The sequence below is a fragment of the Lynx rufus genome, unplaced genomic scaffold (genome assembly GCF_022079265.1).
Source record: "Lynx rufus isolate CCGP_SWC_20201006 ecotype Redwood Valley unplaced genomic scaffold, mLynRuf1.p SCAF_5, whole genome shotgun sequence".
Classification (NCBI taxonomy): domain Eukaryota; kingdom Metazoa; phylum Chordata; class Mammalia; order Carnivora; family Felidae; genus Lynx; species Lynx rufus.
Genome location: NW_025814867.1, coordinates 11,465,456 through 11,484,836, shown reverse-complemented (window position 1 = coordinate 11,484,836; position 19,381 = coordinate 11,465,456). Strand labels below are relative to the sequence as shown.

Below are 19,381 nucleotides of genomic sequence, written 5' to 3'. Positions count from 1 at the left end.
AATTCTGTCTCCCTCTCTTCCCCTCCCCTGCTTGTGCTCTGTCTCTCAAAAATGAATAAATGTTAAAAAATTTTTTTCTTTAAAAAAAAAAGAGAACTGTGCTGATGGGTTTTTTTGCTTCAATAATTTTAAACATACACCAGTGGTTTTCAAACACGTGTGTTAGCTTTTGAACCCTTTCTTCAAATGGAGGTTTACACAACAATCTAATATATAAACAGGTAAATGTATATTAAATAGGATAGTGATCTTTTCTCTTCATAAGCGTGTATCCTACTCCCTTCAACGTTTATACCTGACTCATATCAGAAATGTAGTTCCAGAGGGGGCTCTTTGGAATCCCTGAAGCACAGGGAACTGTTTGAAATTCGCTTAATAAGATTGACTATGCCCACCAGAGTCAAAGCTGCCTAGTTCAAACCCCAGTTTGACCACTAATGGCTGTATGACTTTGGATAAGTTATTTGACATCTTTGTACCTTAGTCTCTCATCATCTTTAAATTGGACATACTGTTGTATTCTACCTCAGAGATTTTATTTTTGTGTGTGGGGATTAAATGAAAGCGATTCTTATATAGTACCTAGCAGTTGTTAACAGTTTTTAAAAATAATGATAGATAAATAGGGCCACTCCCCTTCTTGAACACCTTTCTCTTTCTTTTTAAACATGCTAAAAGCTCCCACCTTGAGGTCTTTGCCCTTGCTACTTTCTCTATGTAGGGACAGCTCTTTCCCCTTTTAGAATGATTGGTTACTCCCATTCTTAAAGGTCTCAGAAATATTGTAAGACTCCATTCACACCTTTCTTAAAGCAGTCTTTCCCCTTCCCCCCTCCTTCCCTTCTTCCCATTTCACTCTTTTATTTCATTCCTTTAATTTCTTCTAAAGCTCTTGTTTCAGTCTATAATTACTTGGTTTGTGTTTATTGCACTTAAACTTCAGGAGAGCAGTGACTTTGCCTGTCCTTTTCAGTGCTCTGTTCCTAGCGCCTGACAGAAACCTGGTGCATACTTGTTGTTCAAGAATTAAAAAAATAATAAGATTTGTATCTTTCAAAAATGAAAACCGTACTAGTCACCCTTAGAGGCGCATACTATTCTAATATTTTGACAGGCGAGAGTTTGGGGGAAGTTTTTTGAAAGACATGCTGTCTGTCCATAGAGGACAACTCTGAGCGCTCACTTAAGAGTCCACGTATCCTTATTTTTGATAGAAACGTTAAGTTTAATCTGGTTTCTCATCTCAAGGCACGTTAAAACACTAGGGTGCCTCAGGTCTTAAGGGGGCTGTGTTGAGATGTGGTTGATCACTTGGCATAGAGCTCCACGACTTCCCTTTCTTTTTGCTCTACCTCCCTCCTCTCCTCCCCTCATTGCTACTTGTGTTTGTTCTTCAGCACCTTCATTGATCAAAGCTGCTTGCCTCTCCTTGGTTTCTTTCCTCCTTTCTGTTTCTGATTCTTTTGTTTCTTAGATTTTATTTGCAAAGGCTAAGCTAAACTAGGCTTGCATTGTCTTAAGAAAATTATATTTGTGGACTGAATGATTTTGGAATGTGGAACATGTTTGTCACTCTTTGCCTCTATTTATACTGGTTACTTCTGGTTTGTAAAATTTTTTTTAATGTTTATTTTTGAGAGAGATAGAGGGTGAGTGGGGGAGGGGCAGAGAGAGAGGGAGACACAGAATCTGAAGCAGGCACCAGGCCCTGAGCTGTCAGCATAGAGCCTGACGCAGGGCTCAAACCCACGAACTATGAGGTCGTGACGTCAAAGTTGGACGCTTTGCCGACTGAGACACCCAGGCACCACTGGTTGCTTCTAGTTTGAATCTATTCTATAAATCCTGATTTCTAAATTGCTAGCATTTTTACTGTGTTTATCTAACACTGTATTAATCTTGTATCTGTGTAAGAAAAGGATATAGCGGGCACTTATTTGAGACCATCAGCTTAATGTCAGCGTTCTGAAGAATTAACATCACCTGCCCTCACCTCCCTTCCTCTCTTCTTCAGAAATGTCAAATAGCAAACTTCAATGAAAGATTTAATTATTTGTATGCATTTGGTAAATAGTTTTAGAGATGTAACCTAGTTTAGGGAAAAGAATGACAGAACTGGCCCTTGGGAAACTTGTGTTTTACTTTCAGTGTCACCTTTACTTTAGCTCTTGTCTTTGGGCGAGAAGTTTGTCTGTCATTTACTTCCTGCTATGAATTAAGTAAAACTTTTATTTCTTACCTTTTCCAGTTCAAATTCTACATGGGCCATATATTATGTTTCAAAAGCTAGTCCCAGAAGTATTAGGTGCCTTTAGGTTAGTTATAGCATTAAGGATAACTATATACTATTCTTCTACTTAATTCATTCTTAGGCATTTTCCAATTATGTTACTTTTTTTTTTTTACCTGACACACTGCCATATTTTTGTAGAGAACTGGAAAGTTAATTAGACATATAAAACCCTTTCCCACCTCAGAGGTTTCTTTTTGAAGGTAGAAAAGCCATAGGTTAATTTTAAGGCTGAGGCATAATTTTTTATTTAACCTTTAAGATTGAGGGTATATTGTGATATTTTGCTTCAGCACATAATCACGAGATTTTGTTGTTGTTATGTTTTGAGTGTACATTAGGTATTTTATATTAGATGAAGTAAATCCAAAACCAAATGTACAAGTGGTTACATCTCCGACCAAATTCATAGAAGGAATTCATAGAGGCAGCTGCTAGTGTCCTTTTCTCCTTGTTCATAAAGGTAGTCCTAGTTTGCAAATGGGGTGGAATTCAGTGTTTGTTTTCATAAAGAAACAATACCGTATATGCTGGATAAGCCTTAAACCAGCTTGTAAACTTCTACTTAAGCTGTAATGTTTTGAATACAGAATTGTACTATCTCTACTAGAACCCAAGAGATAGAACCTTTTTTCCATAAATAGGATTCCATCATTTAATCTCATGCTGCTACTTTAAGGGGTAGTCTCTTCTCCCTAAATCAAGGACATAAGCTTTGCTTAATTTTTGAAAGGTATGTTGTGATGAAGAAATAATAAACTATAGGATTTGCAAGGATTTAAAAAAAAAAAAACCAAAACAGCTGTGTGGCTTTCAGAATCAAGTTCTTTATTCCTATTTTCTTACTTTCCATTGTTTCCTGTAGATACAGGGAAAAGCAGTTACAGAATGCAGTGTCTTAGAAAGCCAAAGACACTTTAGGTCTTACCTAATAAACATTGCAGAAGAAAACAAAATTAACGTATCTTAGCTTCTATGTAAAGGTGGGTCTTGTAAGCCCTCTTTTATTTTTTTGTTGTTGTTTAATGTTTTTATTTAGAGAGAGAAAGAATGTGTGTGCAGGGGAGGGGCAGAGAGAGAATCTCAAGTAGGCTCCATGCTGTCAGGACAGGGCCCAACATAGGGCTTGATCTCACTATGAGAGCAAGACCTGAACCAGAATCGAGAGTCAGACACTTAACTGACTGAGCCACCCAGGCACCCCTCTTAAGACCTCTTTTAATTTGTAATATGGCTATTGCTGTTTCTTTATCAAATTTAAAAATCACATGTACTCTTTCATCCCCATTTTTTTCTCACATTTTTAAACTATCAGTTTGCTTGTTACTGGCAAGTAGTGGAATTACTGATGTGCTTCTTTCAGAAATTAAACATGTCCATGTGAGAATTATTTTGTCTGTCTTAATAAAGTCATTTTTCCACACACTGGAATTGCAGAGTGGCTCTAGAGATTGGGTTCAGAGTATTTGGGGGAAGCATTCATTATTTTTAAAAAACTTTCATGAAAATGTTACATAAACCAAAAGTAGACCCATAATGATCTTCATGTAGCTATCATCTGTATTTAATAATTGCCATCTTTTGTCACACTTGTTTCAAAATAAATTATTGAAGTTAAAATACTGAAAGTTGTTTGACAATATTAATAAAAGATGGGATATATTTAAAATCTGATTAGTGTTCTCAGACTATTTTAAGATAGAGGTTATTTTACCACTTGTGTTTCTTTTATTTCCATTTTATTTTGGTGACTCCTGACCTTTAATACATTCATTTCTCAGTCAGTTTACCTAGTTTTACTTGGGGGAAGCTATAATTTGTATATGAGAGTAAGTTTGTGTGTGATATTTTCCATAATAAAGTTTACATGTATATGTATTGTGTGGCTATTCAAAGACAGCGTATATGTAAACTATACACGTACATACATATACACATACACATTCATGGGAAATTTGAAACATACACAGAATTTAGAGCTGGGGAACCTGGGTGGCTTAGTCAGTTGAGCGTTCAACTCTTGATTTCAGCTCAGGTCCTGATCCCCGGGTTCTTGGATCAAGCTCTGCCTCAGGCCCCTTTCTGAGTGTGGAGCCTGCTTAGGATTCTCCCTCCTTCCCCAACTCCCCCCCCCCCCCCCCCCGCCGCCGTCTCTCTGTCTCTCTCTAATAAAAAAAAAGGTAGAGCTAATACTATAATGAATCTTGAGTACATATAGCCCAGCTTCAACAGTTACCACTTTATGGTCCTCTTGTTTTGTCTCTATCACCCCACTCCAGTTACTTAAACATTTTTTAAATATGTAAATTGGACATGCTGAGATTGAAGACTGCTTTTGTGCACACAGTTGCTTGGGTTTAATGAAGAAGGGAATAGAAGACAAAAATTTAAGTCTGTGTTCCAATGACTGGTGTGCCAAAAAGGAGAATTAACTAAAACATTAGTTGAGTCTTGTGAGTGAAGTGCCATGGACTGGGATACCTCCAAGTATACAAAAATCACTAAGGAAAAATATCTTAGGTGAACTAGAGTAGAGGTTCCAACATGACGTTTTCAAAGCACAAGTGAAAATGGACTGGAAAAGGGAGGATAGAATATTACAGAAGCTTCTTCAGGAGTGAATTTCAGGTTTGAGAGGATTGCATGAAGAAGAGAGAGTAAAATGTATGCTTGTGGTGGGTTTCTAGGTAGATGGAACAAAGACCTCAGAAGGACCATGCTAAAATTACTCAAGAAGGTGAAACTAAAAGCTGATAAATTCGTTTTTCAGTTATTTACTATAATAGAATCCAGAGTAGTTGTGTTGTTGGTCCAGATGCTTTTTATATTTGTTTGGATTGGGTTGTTGGTTTGTTCTCCTAATTTATTAACTTTTTCCCCCTAGGTTCTTTTTGTAAGAAATTGAGATTAATTAACATAGAACAGTAGATTAGTTTTAGGTGCACAACATAATGATTTGATATATGTATATACTGCAAAATGATTACTACAGTAAATTTAGTTTTAACATCCATCACCACACCTATAGATTTTTTTTTCTTGTGAGGAGTTTTAAGATCTAATAGCAACTTTCAGATTCTCAGTACAGTATTGTTAACTATAGTTATCATGCTGTGCATTACATCCTAGGACTTAACATATAACTGGAAGCTTGTACCTTTTGACCACCTTCACCCATTTCACCCACCTCTTGTCCCCCAGTTCTGGCAACCATCAGTTTGTTCTGCAATTATGAGGGGTTTATTTTAGATTTCTTATGTACGTAAGTGAAATCATACAGTATTTGTCTTTATCTTATTTTACCTAGCAGATCCCCTCAGGGTCTATCCTTGTTGTCACAAATGGCAGCATTTCCTTCTTTTTAGTGACTGAATAATAATATTTCTGTGTGTGTGTGTGTGTGTACACACCGCATTTTCTTTATCCATTAATTGATGGAATCTTAGTTTGTCTCCATGTCTTGGCTGTGCTGCAGTGAACATGGGGGTGCAGATATCTTTTTGAGATGGTGATTTTGTTTCTTTCAGATAAATACCCAAAAGTGGAATTGCCAGATCCTATGTGGCAGTTCTACTTTTGGTGTTTTGAGTAACCTCCATACAGTTTTCCATAATGGCTGCACCATTCCTACTAACAGTGTTCACCAGGGTGCCCTTTTCTCCACATCCTCGCCAATACTTGTTTTATTTCTTGTCTTTTTAAAAATAGCCATTCTAACAGGTGAGGTGATATCTCATTGTGGTTTTGATGTGCGGTGATGAGCACCTTTTCATGTACCTGTTGTCATTCGTATGTCTTTGGAAAAATGTCTATTTAGTTTGGATTGAGTTTTTAATATTCCCAACTGAGGGATTCTGGGAATTCACATAAAAGAAAATAATCAGACTATACTTGTATTAACAACTGAATCTGCAACATAGGGTCATGATATTTTATAAAGTTAGATTTGCATGCTTCTAGTTTAATTTTTATAAATATAATTTGTATGTGTGTAAGTACAGACACACACAGTGAGGAGTACAATTATGTGGTTGTTCAGTTTTGAATCAGAATTTCCTGTTAGGCTCCAAACAAACTTCTGCATCATTTAATTAAACAATATTTTTAACAACAAGGAAAACTTTTTTTTTTTAATTTTTGTTTATTTTTGCAAGAGACAGAGACAGAGCACAAGTGGGGGAGGGGCAGAGAGAGACGGAGACACAGAATTCGAAGCAGGCTTCAGGCTCTGAGCTGTCAGCATAGAGCCCAATGCAGGGCTCGAACTCATGCACCGTGAGATCATGACCTGAGCTGAAGTCAGATGCTTAACCAACTGAGCCACCCAGGTGCCCCACAACAAGGAAAACTTTTAAAAGATGATTACTGTTTATAAAAATTTTGACTAATATACATAGGTATCAACCCTGTGAGCCAAAACAAAATACTGAAATAAATTAGATTAAATAGTTAACCTCACTGGTTAACATCACTGCAACTATATGTAGCCTCAAGAACTTTGTTTTCATTTCTATTGAAAAATAAATACACTTTTGTCTTTTATTTTTCATGAAGATTTAGTTTGAATCAAATTTCCATGCCCTTATAGTTTGAAATGTAGTAGATTATTCCATTTTGGAATTTCATATTGTGTATCTTAACTATTTCAATTAAGTTTGTTTACTTTGTAATTAATATGATTCTATTTTTCTGCTGACTGAAAAGATTGTCAATTTAGAATAAGCATTTGCAAGGTTTCTGGTTATAACGTTGATGTAGTAAAAATATCAGATTTCCTGTCAGTGTCAAACAAGTTTTAAAAAATAATTGAAGATACCATTAAAGACGGGAGTAAATCTAAGCAAAGATGTTGCAAGACCTCTAAGGTGAAATTATACATTTTCTGGAGAGACATTAAAGAAGATTTAAATGAAGGAGATAAACTACATTTATGGATTTGATGAGTCAGTATTGTAAAGATGTTAATTCTTCCCAAATTGATATATGGAGTTACGGACTTCCAATCAAAACGCCACATGTGTTTGGGTGTTTTTGTTTGTTTGGGGTTTTTTTTTTTTGATGGAATTGACAAGGTTATTTTAAAATTTATGTAGAAATATAAAAGGACAAAATAAAAAACACAGTGTAAAAAAGTTGTACCAGATATCAAGATATAATTTGAAGCTCCAGTAATAAAGGTTGCATGTTATTTTTTATTTATTTTTTTTTCAACGTTTATCTATTTTTTTGGGACAGAGAGAGACAGAGCATGAACGGGGGAGGGGCAGAAAGGGAGGGAGAAACAGAATCGGAAACAGGCTCCAGGCTCTGAGCCATCAGCCCAGAGCCTGACGCGGGGCTCGAACTCCCGGACCGCGAGATTGTGACCTGGCTGAAGTCGGACGCTTAACCGACTGCGCCACCCAGGCGCCCTATTTTTTAAAAACAGTTTTTAATGTTTATTTTTGAGGGGGGGGTGCAGAGAGAGAGGAAGACAGAATCCAAGGCATGCTCTCGGCTCTGAGCTGTCTGCACAGGGCCTGACGTGGGGCTCAAACTCACCAACCGTGAGATCATGACCTGAGCCAAAGATGAATGCTTAACTGACTGAGCCACCCAGGCGCCCCAAGGTTGCATATTACTGATGCAAGACATAAAAGCCACTTGAACAAAATAGAATCCAAAAACAGATCTGCACATTAACAAACGCTTAAAATATAATGGAAGTGGAACTGTAGAACAATGGAGAAAAGATCATTGTTTTAATAAATGATGGGAGAATGATCATATGTAAGGAGGAAGTAAAAATTGAATCCCTATTTCTTACCATGTGTAATAATCCATTCCAAGTGTATTAAGGACTTAAATGAGTAAGTTGAAATTGTAAATGGTCATGAAGAAGAAAATAAAACAATATCCTTATGACTTTGGGGTAGGGAAGGACTTGTTTAACCAGGAGAAAAGCACTAACCCTGTAGCAGAAGGTTGGCAAATTAGGTTTATGTCAAGAATTTTTATTCTTTTAAATACCATTGTGAGTGAAAAGAGAAGCCACGTAATAAAAGAAGTTTATAGCTTATAAAGAACTTACTTAGGGGCACCGGGGTGGCTTAGTCAGTTGAGCGGCCGACTTCGGCTGATGTCATGATCTTACGGCTCATGAGTTCGAGCCCCATGTTGGGCTCTGTGCTGACAGCTCAGAGCCTGGAGCCTGCTTCAGATTCTGTGTCTCCCTGTCTCTGTCTGCTCCTCCCCTGCTTAGGCTCTGTCTCTCTCAAAAATAAACATTAAAAAAAGTTTAAGGAACTTATTTAAATCACCTAGAAAAAAAATGTCTAAAGCACTTCAACACACATTTTACCCAAGAGGAAATTTGTAATGGCTAATAAATATATGAAAAGTATTCAACCTCCGCAGTCATCATGGAAATGTCAACACATAATTATCATTGTTGTCAGAAATCATGTTTGATAATCCTGTGTTGGTAATATTACCAAGCAACAAGAACTCTTGGATAGAATGTCCACTTTTTATTTACTTATTATTTCTATAGTCATAGTTAATTTTGCTGTCACACAGGGTTGTTTAGTTGAGTGCTGTGTCATCTAGGGGAGGAGTGAGAATGTGGTACTGTGTTACGGGTCTGAAAAAAAAAAAAAGTAGTGACTGCTCTAACACTGAAAGTGCCCTGTAAAATGAGAGTGTATTGCCTTGGGGCTCCTGGGTGGTTCAGTTGGTTAAGCATCCAGCTCTTGGTTTCGGCTCAGGTCGTGATCTCACGGTTTGTAAGGGTTTGTAAGTTCCAGCCGTACATCACACTCCGTGCCGTCAGCAAGGAGCCTGCTTGGGATTCTCTCTCTCTCCTTTTCTCTCTGCCCCTCCCCGTGTGCGCGCGCTCTCTCTCTCTCTCTCTCTCTTTCTCTCAAAATAAATAAACTGTAAAAAAATGTACTGCCTTTTGTAGTCCTGTTGTTTCACTTCCAGGGGGTAAGAGATGAAAGCCATAGGACATTCAGAAGAACCTTCATGCCGGTGGGTTGGAAACTGAGCCAGAAAATGGGTAAAAAATAAATGACAATTCAGGCAGGAGGAAAGTAAACTGAAAAATCAAAGAGAATGGGTATGTGAGAATCCATAAGGGAGTTCTGGGAGTCTTACATACCAGGAGTAACTTGATCCTGGGGATAAAATGGGACTAAACATTCTACTTCTGTTTATGTTTAGTTTTTAGGTACCTTGACTAGATTTTCAGTAGAATTTTAATGAGCTCTCTTGTTTAACTTTTTGATTATGCCTTCAGGTTTCCATCTCTCAGGAAATACAATTAAATCAGTCTTAGTCTTTAATTTGGGGATACCATTTAAAATTGGCATTAGGTAGCTATCTGGGAAGCTGTCGTGATCTCACACCCACTGGAAAACATATTTATGAAATCAGTTATTCATTCAACAAATACATGAGGGCTGCTGTCTACTACATGCTGTTCTAGATGTCGGAGACACAGTAGCATCCTAATGGGAGTATTTATCTAGTGAGGTAAATATTAATCAGGTGGGCTATTGTGAAATTACATCTGTGGCAAGTATTAGGAAGAAAAGTACATGGAACATTTTCAGAACAGTATCCTAGAAATGTGCTAAGGTTTGAGGATAAGTTATTTACGCCAAGAGAGGGGAGATATTAGTCATCCAAGGAAAGGGAATTAGTAGTAGTCTGAAGATCCTGGGAAGGAGCAAAATGAGTCTGGAGAACTGAAGGATAGATTCAGTAGTGAAACCCCCTCCTCCCAAATCTGTGGTTTTGCTTTCCGTGGTTTCCGTTAACTGTAGTCAACTGCAGTCTTGAAGCAGATGATTCTCCCATCAGAAGGTCAACAGTGCCTACATCATTCATCTCACTTCATCTCATCACGTAGGCAGTTTATCATCTCACATCAGCATGGGAGGATGAATATGGTACAATAAGATATTTTGAGAGAGAGACCATGTTCACATAACTTTTATTACAGTATATTATACTTCTGTTTTATCATTAGTTATTGTTAATCTCTGTGCCTAATTTATAAATTAAACATTATCATCATAGGTATGTATATGAAAAAATGTATTTAGGGTTCGTTGCTATCTGCAGTTTCAGACATCCACTGGGGGTCTTAGAACATGTTCCCCACAGATAAGGGGGGCTACTGTGTGTGGCTTTGATTATGTTAAGAAGTGGAGCTTCTTTCCCTTTAATTTCTTAAAATTTATTAAAAATTTTTTGGAAGAGGAAGCCTTTGAATAGTTTAGCAGCGGGTTGCAATATGATCGCATTTGCATTTTGAAAAGATGTTCTTAAGACATATAGATTGGGGAATTAGGAGATGAGCAAAAATGGATCTAGGGAGATGAATTGGGAGACTACTGCTGTAGCCTAAGGCGATAGCTTGGATCAGAGTGCTAGTACTGCAGTAGGAAAAGAGTAGACAAATCGTCCAATTTGTTGATGTATGATTCTTCATAGCAGTCTTTTATGATCCTTTGTGTTTTTGTGATATCAGTTACAGTAGACAAATTTTAGAGATCTTTAATAAGAAGTAGTATGACAACTTGATTGTGATTTGTGTATAGGATGTGAAAGAGAAGGAATCATCAATGATTACATCTAAATTTTTGGCTTTAATTTAGATGGCAGAACGCCCTAAAAGCAGACATAGTGTATATATTCGTTTGGAGGTAGGTAGGAAGAGTCTGATCATGAGTTTAATTGGATGTTGAGTTTGAAATGCCTTTGTGACATTCAAGGTAAAACTAAACCCAAATTTAAAAAAACCCACGTAGGCAGGGAGATAATATTGGTAAGTTGTTGAGCATGCTGGTAATACTTGTTGAAGAGACCCAGTTGTGACCAGCATCTTTTGGGGAGAGTTAGAATGAATTAATGAGAGGATCTTGGGGTAGGCAAGGCTGCCTGTACAGAAAGCAGGAAGAGGACTAGAGATAGGACGTAAAAAGTAGGAGACTTGTAGTTATCCTTAACATTTTGAAATTTATCGAGATTGTGTATGAGGCTTTTTTTTTCCCCCAGTTAAGATAAACATGAAAACTTCTGGATTTATCTTTAGATTTCTTAATTTTTTTCATAATACTTCTTTCCAGTTCTATTGACATATAATTGACAAAGTTGTGTATATTTAAAGTATATTGCTTGATGATTTGATAGACATAAATTGGGAAATGATTAGCACACAATTTAATTAACACATGCATTGCCTCAGGTAGTTACTTTTGTTTTGATGAGGGCTCTTAAGATCTACTCAACAAATTTCAAGTATGCAATATAGTATTATTAACTATAGTCACCATGATGTACATTAAATCCCTATAATTTATTCATGTTATGACTGACAGTTTATACCCTTTGACCATCCTCTCCCCGTTTCCACATCCCCTGGCAACCACGATCCTATTCTGAGTTAAGCTTTTTTTTAAGAGTCCACTTATAAGTGGTACACAGTATTTTTCCTTCTGTAGCTTGTTTCCTCATAGCAGAATACCCTCCAGTTTCATCCGTGTTGTTACAAATCAAATAGAAAGATTTCCTTTTGTGTTGTGGCTGAGTAATATTCCATTATGTATACTTACGTTTTCTTTTTCCATTCATCCATTGAAAGACACGTAAGTTATTTCCGTATCTTTGCTGTTATGAAAGTGCTACAATGAACATGGGAGTGCAGATACCTCTTCCAGATACTGATTTCATTCCTTAGGGTATATACCCAGAAATAGGATTGCTGGATTGCATTGTGGTTCCATTTTAAAGCCTCCATACCATTTTCCATAATAGCTATAACAGTTTATATTCCCACCATCTCTGTTTGAGATTTTGTTTTTTTCAACACCCTTGACAACATTTGTTACCTCTTATTGATGATAGATAGCCATCCTGATAGGTGTGAGGTATATCTCATTGTATTTTTGATTTGCATTTCCCTGATGGCTAGTGATGTTGAGCATGTTTTCGTGTATCTGTTGACCATATGTTATCTTAGGGATAATTCAGCTCCATTTAAAAATCCGATTTGGCAGGGCTCCTGGGTGGCTCCGTCGATAAAGCATCTGACTCCAGCACGGGTCATGATCTCATGGTTTGTTGGTTCGAGTCCCACATCGGGCTCTGTGCTGACAGCTCAGAGCCTGGAGCCTGCTTCGGATTCTGTGTCTCCCTCTGTCCCCACCCCTCCCCCACTCATACTCTGTCTGTCTCTCTCTCTGTCTCTCAAAAATAAATAAATATTAAAAAATTAAAAGAAAAATCAGATTTGGCAGCGCCTGATTGGTTAAGCGTCGACTTCGACTCAGGTCATGATCTCACAGGTTCGTGAGTTAAAGCCCCATCTGGGGCTCTGTACTGACAACACAGAGACTGCTTCAGATCTTCTGTCTCCCTCGCTCTCTGCCCTTCCCCCACGCGTACACTCTCTCTTTCACAAAATTAAAACATTTTAAAAACCGGATTTGTTTGTTTGGAGGAGGTTTTTGTTGTTCTTACTGAGTGCTATGGTTCCTTATTTATTTTAGATACTGACTGCTTATTCAATATGTTTTGCACATATTTTCTCTCATTCCATAGGTTGCCTTTTCATATCGTTGTTTCCTTTTCTGACTTTTTGGTTTGGTATAGTCTCTTTACTTTTGCTTTTGGTTTTGGTGTCCCCTCCAGGAAAAAAAAATAATAATTGCCAAGGGCAATGCCAAGGAACATTTTCTGTGTCTTTTTTCCTAGAATTTTGTGGTTTCAGGTCTCACGTTTCAGTCTATAATACTTGATTTATTTTATTATTGTCATGTTTTCACCATCAAAATAGATGATCTTGGGCTTTCCTTCTTGGTTTGGTATAAAGGCAAAAGAGAGACATTGGCTGTTTGACAACGTTAAAGCGAATTTCAGGAATGTCACTGACATCATGACCTTTGTGATCAAATCCAGCAGTCAGAACCTCATCATTTTCCTTAACAAAATCCAAACAACCATCACTGGGTACGAAGGCTGTGATTTTTTTATTTTTATTTTTATTTTTTGCTATTCTTGATCAGCTGGACCCTGACACACTTCCTGATGGGAGAATTTGGCTGTTTGGCTTCAACCCCAACTTTTTCCAGCACAGTTCCTTTTGCATGAGAAACACCACCTAAAGGGTTGGCGTTCAGGGCTGTGACCATTAAATGGGCTTTCTTGTACTGTTTATCATGCCACTTCTGATCTTGTCAGTGGCCATGGAGCATCCTGGAAGTATGAAGATCTTGAACTCGCCCATCCTGCCTGTGCCACAGGCCTAAGCAAAAGAGCTCTAGAATACATTAAAATACATTAAAAATACATTTAACGTTTATTTATCTTTGAGAGAGAGAGACAGAATTCTGGCTGGGGGGAGGGGAGAGCAGAGGGAGAGGGAGACACAGAATCCGAAGCAGGCTCCAGGCTCCAAGCTGTCAGCACAGAACTCGATGTGCGGCTCAAACCCATGAACCATGAGATCATGACCTGAGCCAAAGTTGGATGCTTAACTGATTGAGCCACCTAGGAGCCCCGCTCTAGAATACATTTTAGGTTAATTTGTGTGTATGGTGTAAGAGAAAGGTCCAATTTTATGCTTTTGCATGTAATATCCACCTTTCCCAACACCATTAAATAAAAAGACTATCCTTTCCCCATTGTTTGTTCTTGGCACCCTTGTCAAAGATTATGTATAGTGTGGGTTTATTTCTTGGCTCTGTATTCTGTTCCAGTGGTCTATTTCTTTGTTTGTGCCAGTACCATACTGTTTTGAATACTATAGCTTTAAATAGAGTTTGAAGTCAGGAAGTATGATCCCTTCACCTTTGTGATACCACATTCTTTGTCAAGATTGCTTTCTATATTCAAAGCCTTTTGTGGTTCCATACACATTTTTAGATTTTTTTTTTCTGTGAAAAATGCCATTGAATTTTTATAGGGATTGCATAGAATCTGTAGAATGCATTGGGTAACATGGACACTTTAATGTTAATGGCTCAATTCAAGAATATGAGCTATCTTTCCATTTGCTTGCCTCTTGCATTGTCACCATTTTCAGTGTGCTGGTCAGGTCTTACACCTTTGTTAAATGTATTCCTAAGTACTTTATTGACTTTAACACTATTGTAAATGGTGGGTTTGTTTTCTTAATTTCTGTTTCAGATATTTCACAGTGTGTAGAAATGCAACGGAGTTTTGAATGATGATTTTGTAACCTGCACCTTTACTGAATCCTTTTTATTCTACAGTTATTTAGTGGAGTCTTTAGGTTTTTCTGTAGATAAGATTGTGTCTTCTGCAGACAATTTTACTTCTTTCCCAACTTGGATTCCTTTTCTTTTTCTTGCCTAATTGCTCTGGATAGGACTTTAGTTTTGTGTTGAATAGAAGTGGTGAGAGTGGGCACCTTTGTCTTGTTCTTAATCTTAGAGGAAAATCTTTCAACCTTTTACCATCGAGTTTGATGTTAGCTGTGGGCTTGTCATATATGACCTTTATTATGTTCAGATTACCTTCCTTCTATACCCAATCTGTTGAAAGTTTTTGTCGTGAAAGGATGTTGAATTTTGTCCAATGCCTTTTCTACATCTGTTGACATGATCATGATTTTTATTCTTCATTTTTATTAATCTGGTGTATCACATTTATTGATTTCCATATGTTGAACCATCCTTGACTCCCAGGGATAACCTGTTGGTTGTGCTCTATGATCATGGTGTGTTAAAGAAATGTGCTGTTGGTTTGCTAGTATTTTCTTGATTTTTGCATATATGTTCATCAGGGATGTTGACCTGTAGCTTTTTTTGGTTTTTTGTTTTTTTGTTTTTCGCCTTGTAGTACCTTCATCTGGCTTCAATTATCAGGGTAAGTCTTGTCTCATAAATTGAGTTTAGACATGTTCTCACTTCTTCAGTTTTTTGGAAGAGTTTAAGGATTGGCATTAATTATTCTTTAAGTGTTTGGAGGAATTTGCCATTGAGGCCATCTTTTCTTTCTTGGGAGGTTTTTGATTACTGATTCAATTTCCTTATTATTGTTCTGTTTTGATTTTCTATTTCTTCCTGGTTCAGTGTTGATGTAGGTTACATGTTTTTATTATTAGTTCATTTCTTCTAGGTTGTCCAGTTTGTTGGTGTGTGTTTGTTCATAGTTGTCTCTTAAAATCCTTTGTATCTTTGTGGTTTAGGTTATAATATTTCCCCTTTCATTTCTGATTTTATTTATCTGAGTCTTCTCTCTTTTCTTAGTCTAGCTAAAAGGTTGTCAATTTTGTTTATCTTTTCAAAAACACCAGTTCTTAGTTTAGTTGATCTTTTGTTTTTCTAGTCTCTATTTCATTGATGTCTGCTCTAATCTTTGTTATTTCCTTTCTTCTGCTAACTTTGGGTACAGTTTATTCTTCTTCTAGTTCCTTGAGGTGTAAAGTCAGGTTGTTGGAGATCTTTTTTTTTTTTTTTAATTTTTTTTTTCAACGTTTTTATTTATTTTTGGGACAGAGAGAGACAGAGCATGAATTGGGGAGGGGCAGAGAGAGAGGGAGACACAGAATCGGAAGGAGATCTTTTTTTTTTTTTAATTTATTTAATGTAGATGTTTGTTGCTGTAAACTTCCCTCTTAAATCTGCTTTTGCTGCATTCTGTATGTTTTACTATGTTTCCATTTGTGTTTGTCTCGAGATATTTTTTACTGTCCTTTTTATTTCTCCTTTGACCTATTGGGTTTTCACAACTATTTTTAACTTCCACATGTTTATGAATTTTCCAGTTTTCTTCTTGATTTCTAGAGTCATACCATTGTGGTTGGAAAAGATACTTAATATAGTTTTAGTCTTCTTAAATTTGTTAAGACTTGTTTTGTGACCTAACATTTATATCCTGGAGAATATTCTGTGTGTGCCTGAGAATAATATGTGTTCTGCCACCGTTATATGGAATGTTCTGTATTAATCTGTTAGATCCATTTGGTATGAAGTGTAGTTCAAGTCTGGTATCAACTTACTGATATTCTCTCTGTATGTTCTGTCCAGTATTGAAAGTAGGGCATTGAAAGTCCTCTAATATTATTGCATTGTTCTCTATTTCTGCATTTGGATCTGTTACTATTTGCTTACTGAATTTAGGTGCTCTGATGTTGAGTGTGTATATATTTATAATTGTTATATCCTATCAGGCTGCCAAGGCCTGTCTTAGGTAGTCTCTGTAGGTAGTCTTATTTCTGCTTCCTATGGTATTCTTCCATTTGTTTTTGATGCTTTCATATTGCTTACTTTTCTCAAATATTTGATATTTGGGTGTGTTCATTTTTGTATTTGATGAAATTTGTCTAAAAATGGTCCAGTGCATTTCTTCTCATTTATCTTTTGTCTTTCATTGATTAAATTTCTCATTCCTTAAGGTCATTCTTGTTTTACAGTGCTCTTACACTTTATTTTCTTATGGTTTTAGTGCTATTATAATTTATTGCTTATTCCTGTAATTTTTAGGGTTGTAGGACTGAAGGCGATCATGTCAAGTTATTCTGATGCTGTCTTCTGTCAGTAGTTATTAATCTTTTGAGAGTCATTGACTTGGACCGTGTGGTGAATTCCATGTACCCTCACCTTGTTTTGTTTAAATCCATAGCCATGTACTGCCTGCATCCTAAGCAATGACCAAATGTTATTTTGAGCATTACTCGTTTTGTAGGCATGGGTTGGGGGTTGGGGGGGGGGGAATGGGCCTTTGTTTTTAGTTATATTGGTAGTATTATAAGCCTATTCCTTGAAGAATAATGTTACTCAGCTTCTATGAAAGAAATATTTATGTAGCTATAGAGTTAAATATAAAGATATTTGTTTTTATAATATTAAAAAGATAGAGCTACTTGTTTCTAGTAAGCAAACTTTTATAACATTTCCTTTTTTCCTGTTTTTTCTAGGTTTAACTATAGATCAACACATCATCTTGCATCTCATGGGTTCTATGAATTTTTAAACTGGTTTGATGAAAGAGCATGGTATCCACTAGGAAGAATAGTAGGTGGTACTGTAAGTATCTCTGCAGTTATTTATGTTAATCACAAAGTTTTATAGTTATTTGAGTAAATCATTAGTTACTAAGGTGATGGAGATCCTTGAAAGCTTTGTATAGTTAACTAATACAGTTTTCTGTAGCTGATTATCCAGTATTTTTTTATTTACTAAACCTCTTCCTGACACTCCCTCCCCACCCCTTCCCTGCACATGTTTGTGTTATCTCATACTAGCCACTATTTCTAACAAGGGGAGACTGGGAAGGGAGATTTCTTGTCATAGTACATCTTAAGTTCAGGTTATTTGCGGTTTTATTTTATTCTGTAACAACTTTGTTGAAATCATATTTTTTGGAAGGAAATCGAAATTTAGAAGAATCAGATAGTTTCAATTTTTAGGTCCTAAAGCTGCCCTAAATTACTTCAGGTAATTGAGTATTGATCATAGCTCATGGGAAGCTGTTATATTCAGAATGTGACATAAGGGAAAATATGTATGGGATCTGGAATGTAGGAAGAATGTTAAAAAGAAAATGATAGGTAGACATCTATGGGGAACATATATTTAGCCTTATTTTTTGTTAGAAGTTTATCACTTTTGTTAGATTTCTTAACCCAAAGAAACTTTGACGTTGTTGATTATCTGCAGTATATATTTGTCTTTTGTTATGTTAATTTCAGTTTATTTCCTTCCCCACATTTTCTTGAGATTATTTTGATGTTTTTCTGACTTCTTGATACTTAATAACCTTTCTTTGTTTTCATTTCATTTCATTTCATTTCATTTCATTTCATTTATTATTTTAGAGAGAGAGTGCACACAAATGGGGGAGAGGTGCAGAGGGAAAGAGAAAGAATCTTATGCAGGCTCCACTCCGAGTGCAGAGCTGTACACAGGTCTTGATCCCACAACTCTGGGATCATGACCCAAGCTGAAACCAACAGTCATGCTCAACTGACCACCCAGGCACTCCTGATGTATTTATTTTAAAACTATAAATTTCCTAATAATAACTGTTTTAGCTACATTTATAATGTATAAGGCTAATACATAGTATTTTTATTTTCATTCAAGTTGAAATTTAATTTCCATTATAATTCCCGCTGGTACACGGATTATTTAGAATTTGAGTTTTAAACATAAGAGGATTTCCTAGTTTCTTTTTTTACTTTATGCTTCTATTATGGTTAGAGAACAAACAGAAATTTCAGTCCTTTGAAATTTTTGAGACTTGATTTGTGGCCTGGCATATAGCCACATTTTATAAATGTTCCCTCTGTGTCAGAAGAATACGTTCTCCATGATAGTGAGATGTTTTTCTAATCTGGGGCATCTTCTTATCCTTGATGTAAACAGAGATACAGAAACAAGGAGAGGAGTCATGATGGTCTCCAGGGCAGATAAGGAAAATATATCCTGTTATATACCTTAGTGCAGTATTTGATGAGTACAGTTTGTTTCCTGGCACGTCTATAACTTTTTATTTTGAATTCGTCGTCACTGGAGGGCTTGTTTTCTTCTCCAAGTGTCCTGGTATTTGGGACCATTTTTGTAATACTTTTTTCTCATTTGCTTTCACCCTAGCCAATAGGGGTTTTACTGGTTTTAGGACAGTTTTTAGAGGTTATTTCTCAGCTTGAGGCTTCTTACATCTGAAGTTGTTGTAAATGTGGAACTCACATTTACACATGTATTGATTGAGTTTCTCATTTTCTTTCTATTCAAAGCTTTGGAAGTAAGGCAAAAAAAGTTCCTTACTGCTTCCCTTGATGGGTGGGTATAATTTGTCTAGTCTAGTTCCATAAACAGACCCTGGGTTTGTGCTGGGAATTAGGTATTTTCTCTGATCCCTGTCTGGAGCCGCCCTGCTAGCCTCCAGTCTCAAAGATGTGTGTCCAGCCTGGAGTGTTTTTCTTTTCTCATTGGGGCTCCCTTGGCATCAGAACCTACTTTAAATTCCTTCTATGTTTTTGGCATCTAGAAGCTTCCCTTTCTTGTGAGCTTAAATATGTTTTTGTTGTTGTTGGGTGGGTGTTTTTGTTTGGTTGGTTTTTAAGGTCCTTTG

The 19,381-nt window shown here is 36.6% G+C and overlaps 1 protein-coding gene and 1 pseudogene across 1 annotated transcript in view; one reads left to right on the top strand and one right to left on the bottom strand.

Annotated features, from left to right (window-relative positions):
* STT3B (STT3 oligosaccharyltransferase complex catalytic subunit B) overlaps positions 1-19,381 on the top strand; it is a 106,468-nt gene that overhangs the window by 30,603 nt on the left and 56,484 nt on the right. Inside the window, exon 2 of the mRNA XM_047098692.1 lies at positions 17,223-17,331. Within this exon, the coding sequence (XP_046954648.1) occupies positions 17,223-17,331 (109 nt within the window). The remainder of the gene's footprint in view (positions 1-17,222; positions 17,332-19,381) is intronic.
* On the bottom strand, positions 13,093-16,976 carry LOC124526483 (40S ribosomal protein S23-like; annotated as a pseudogene).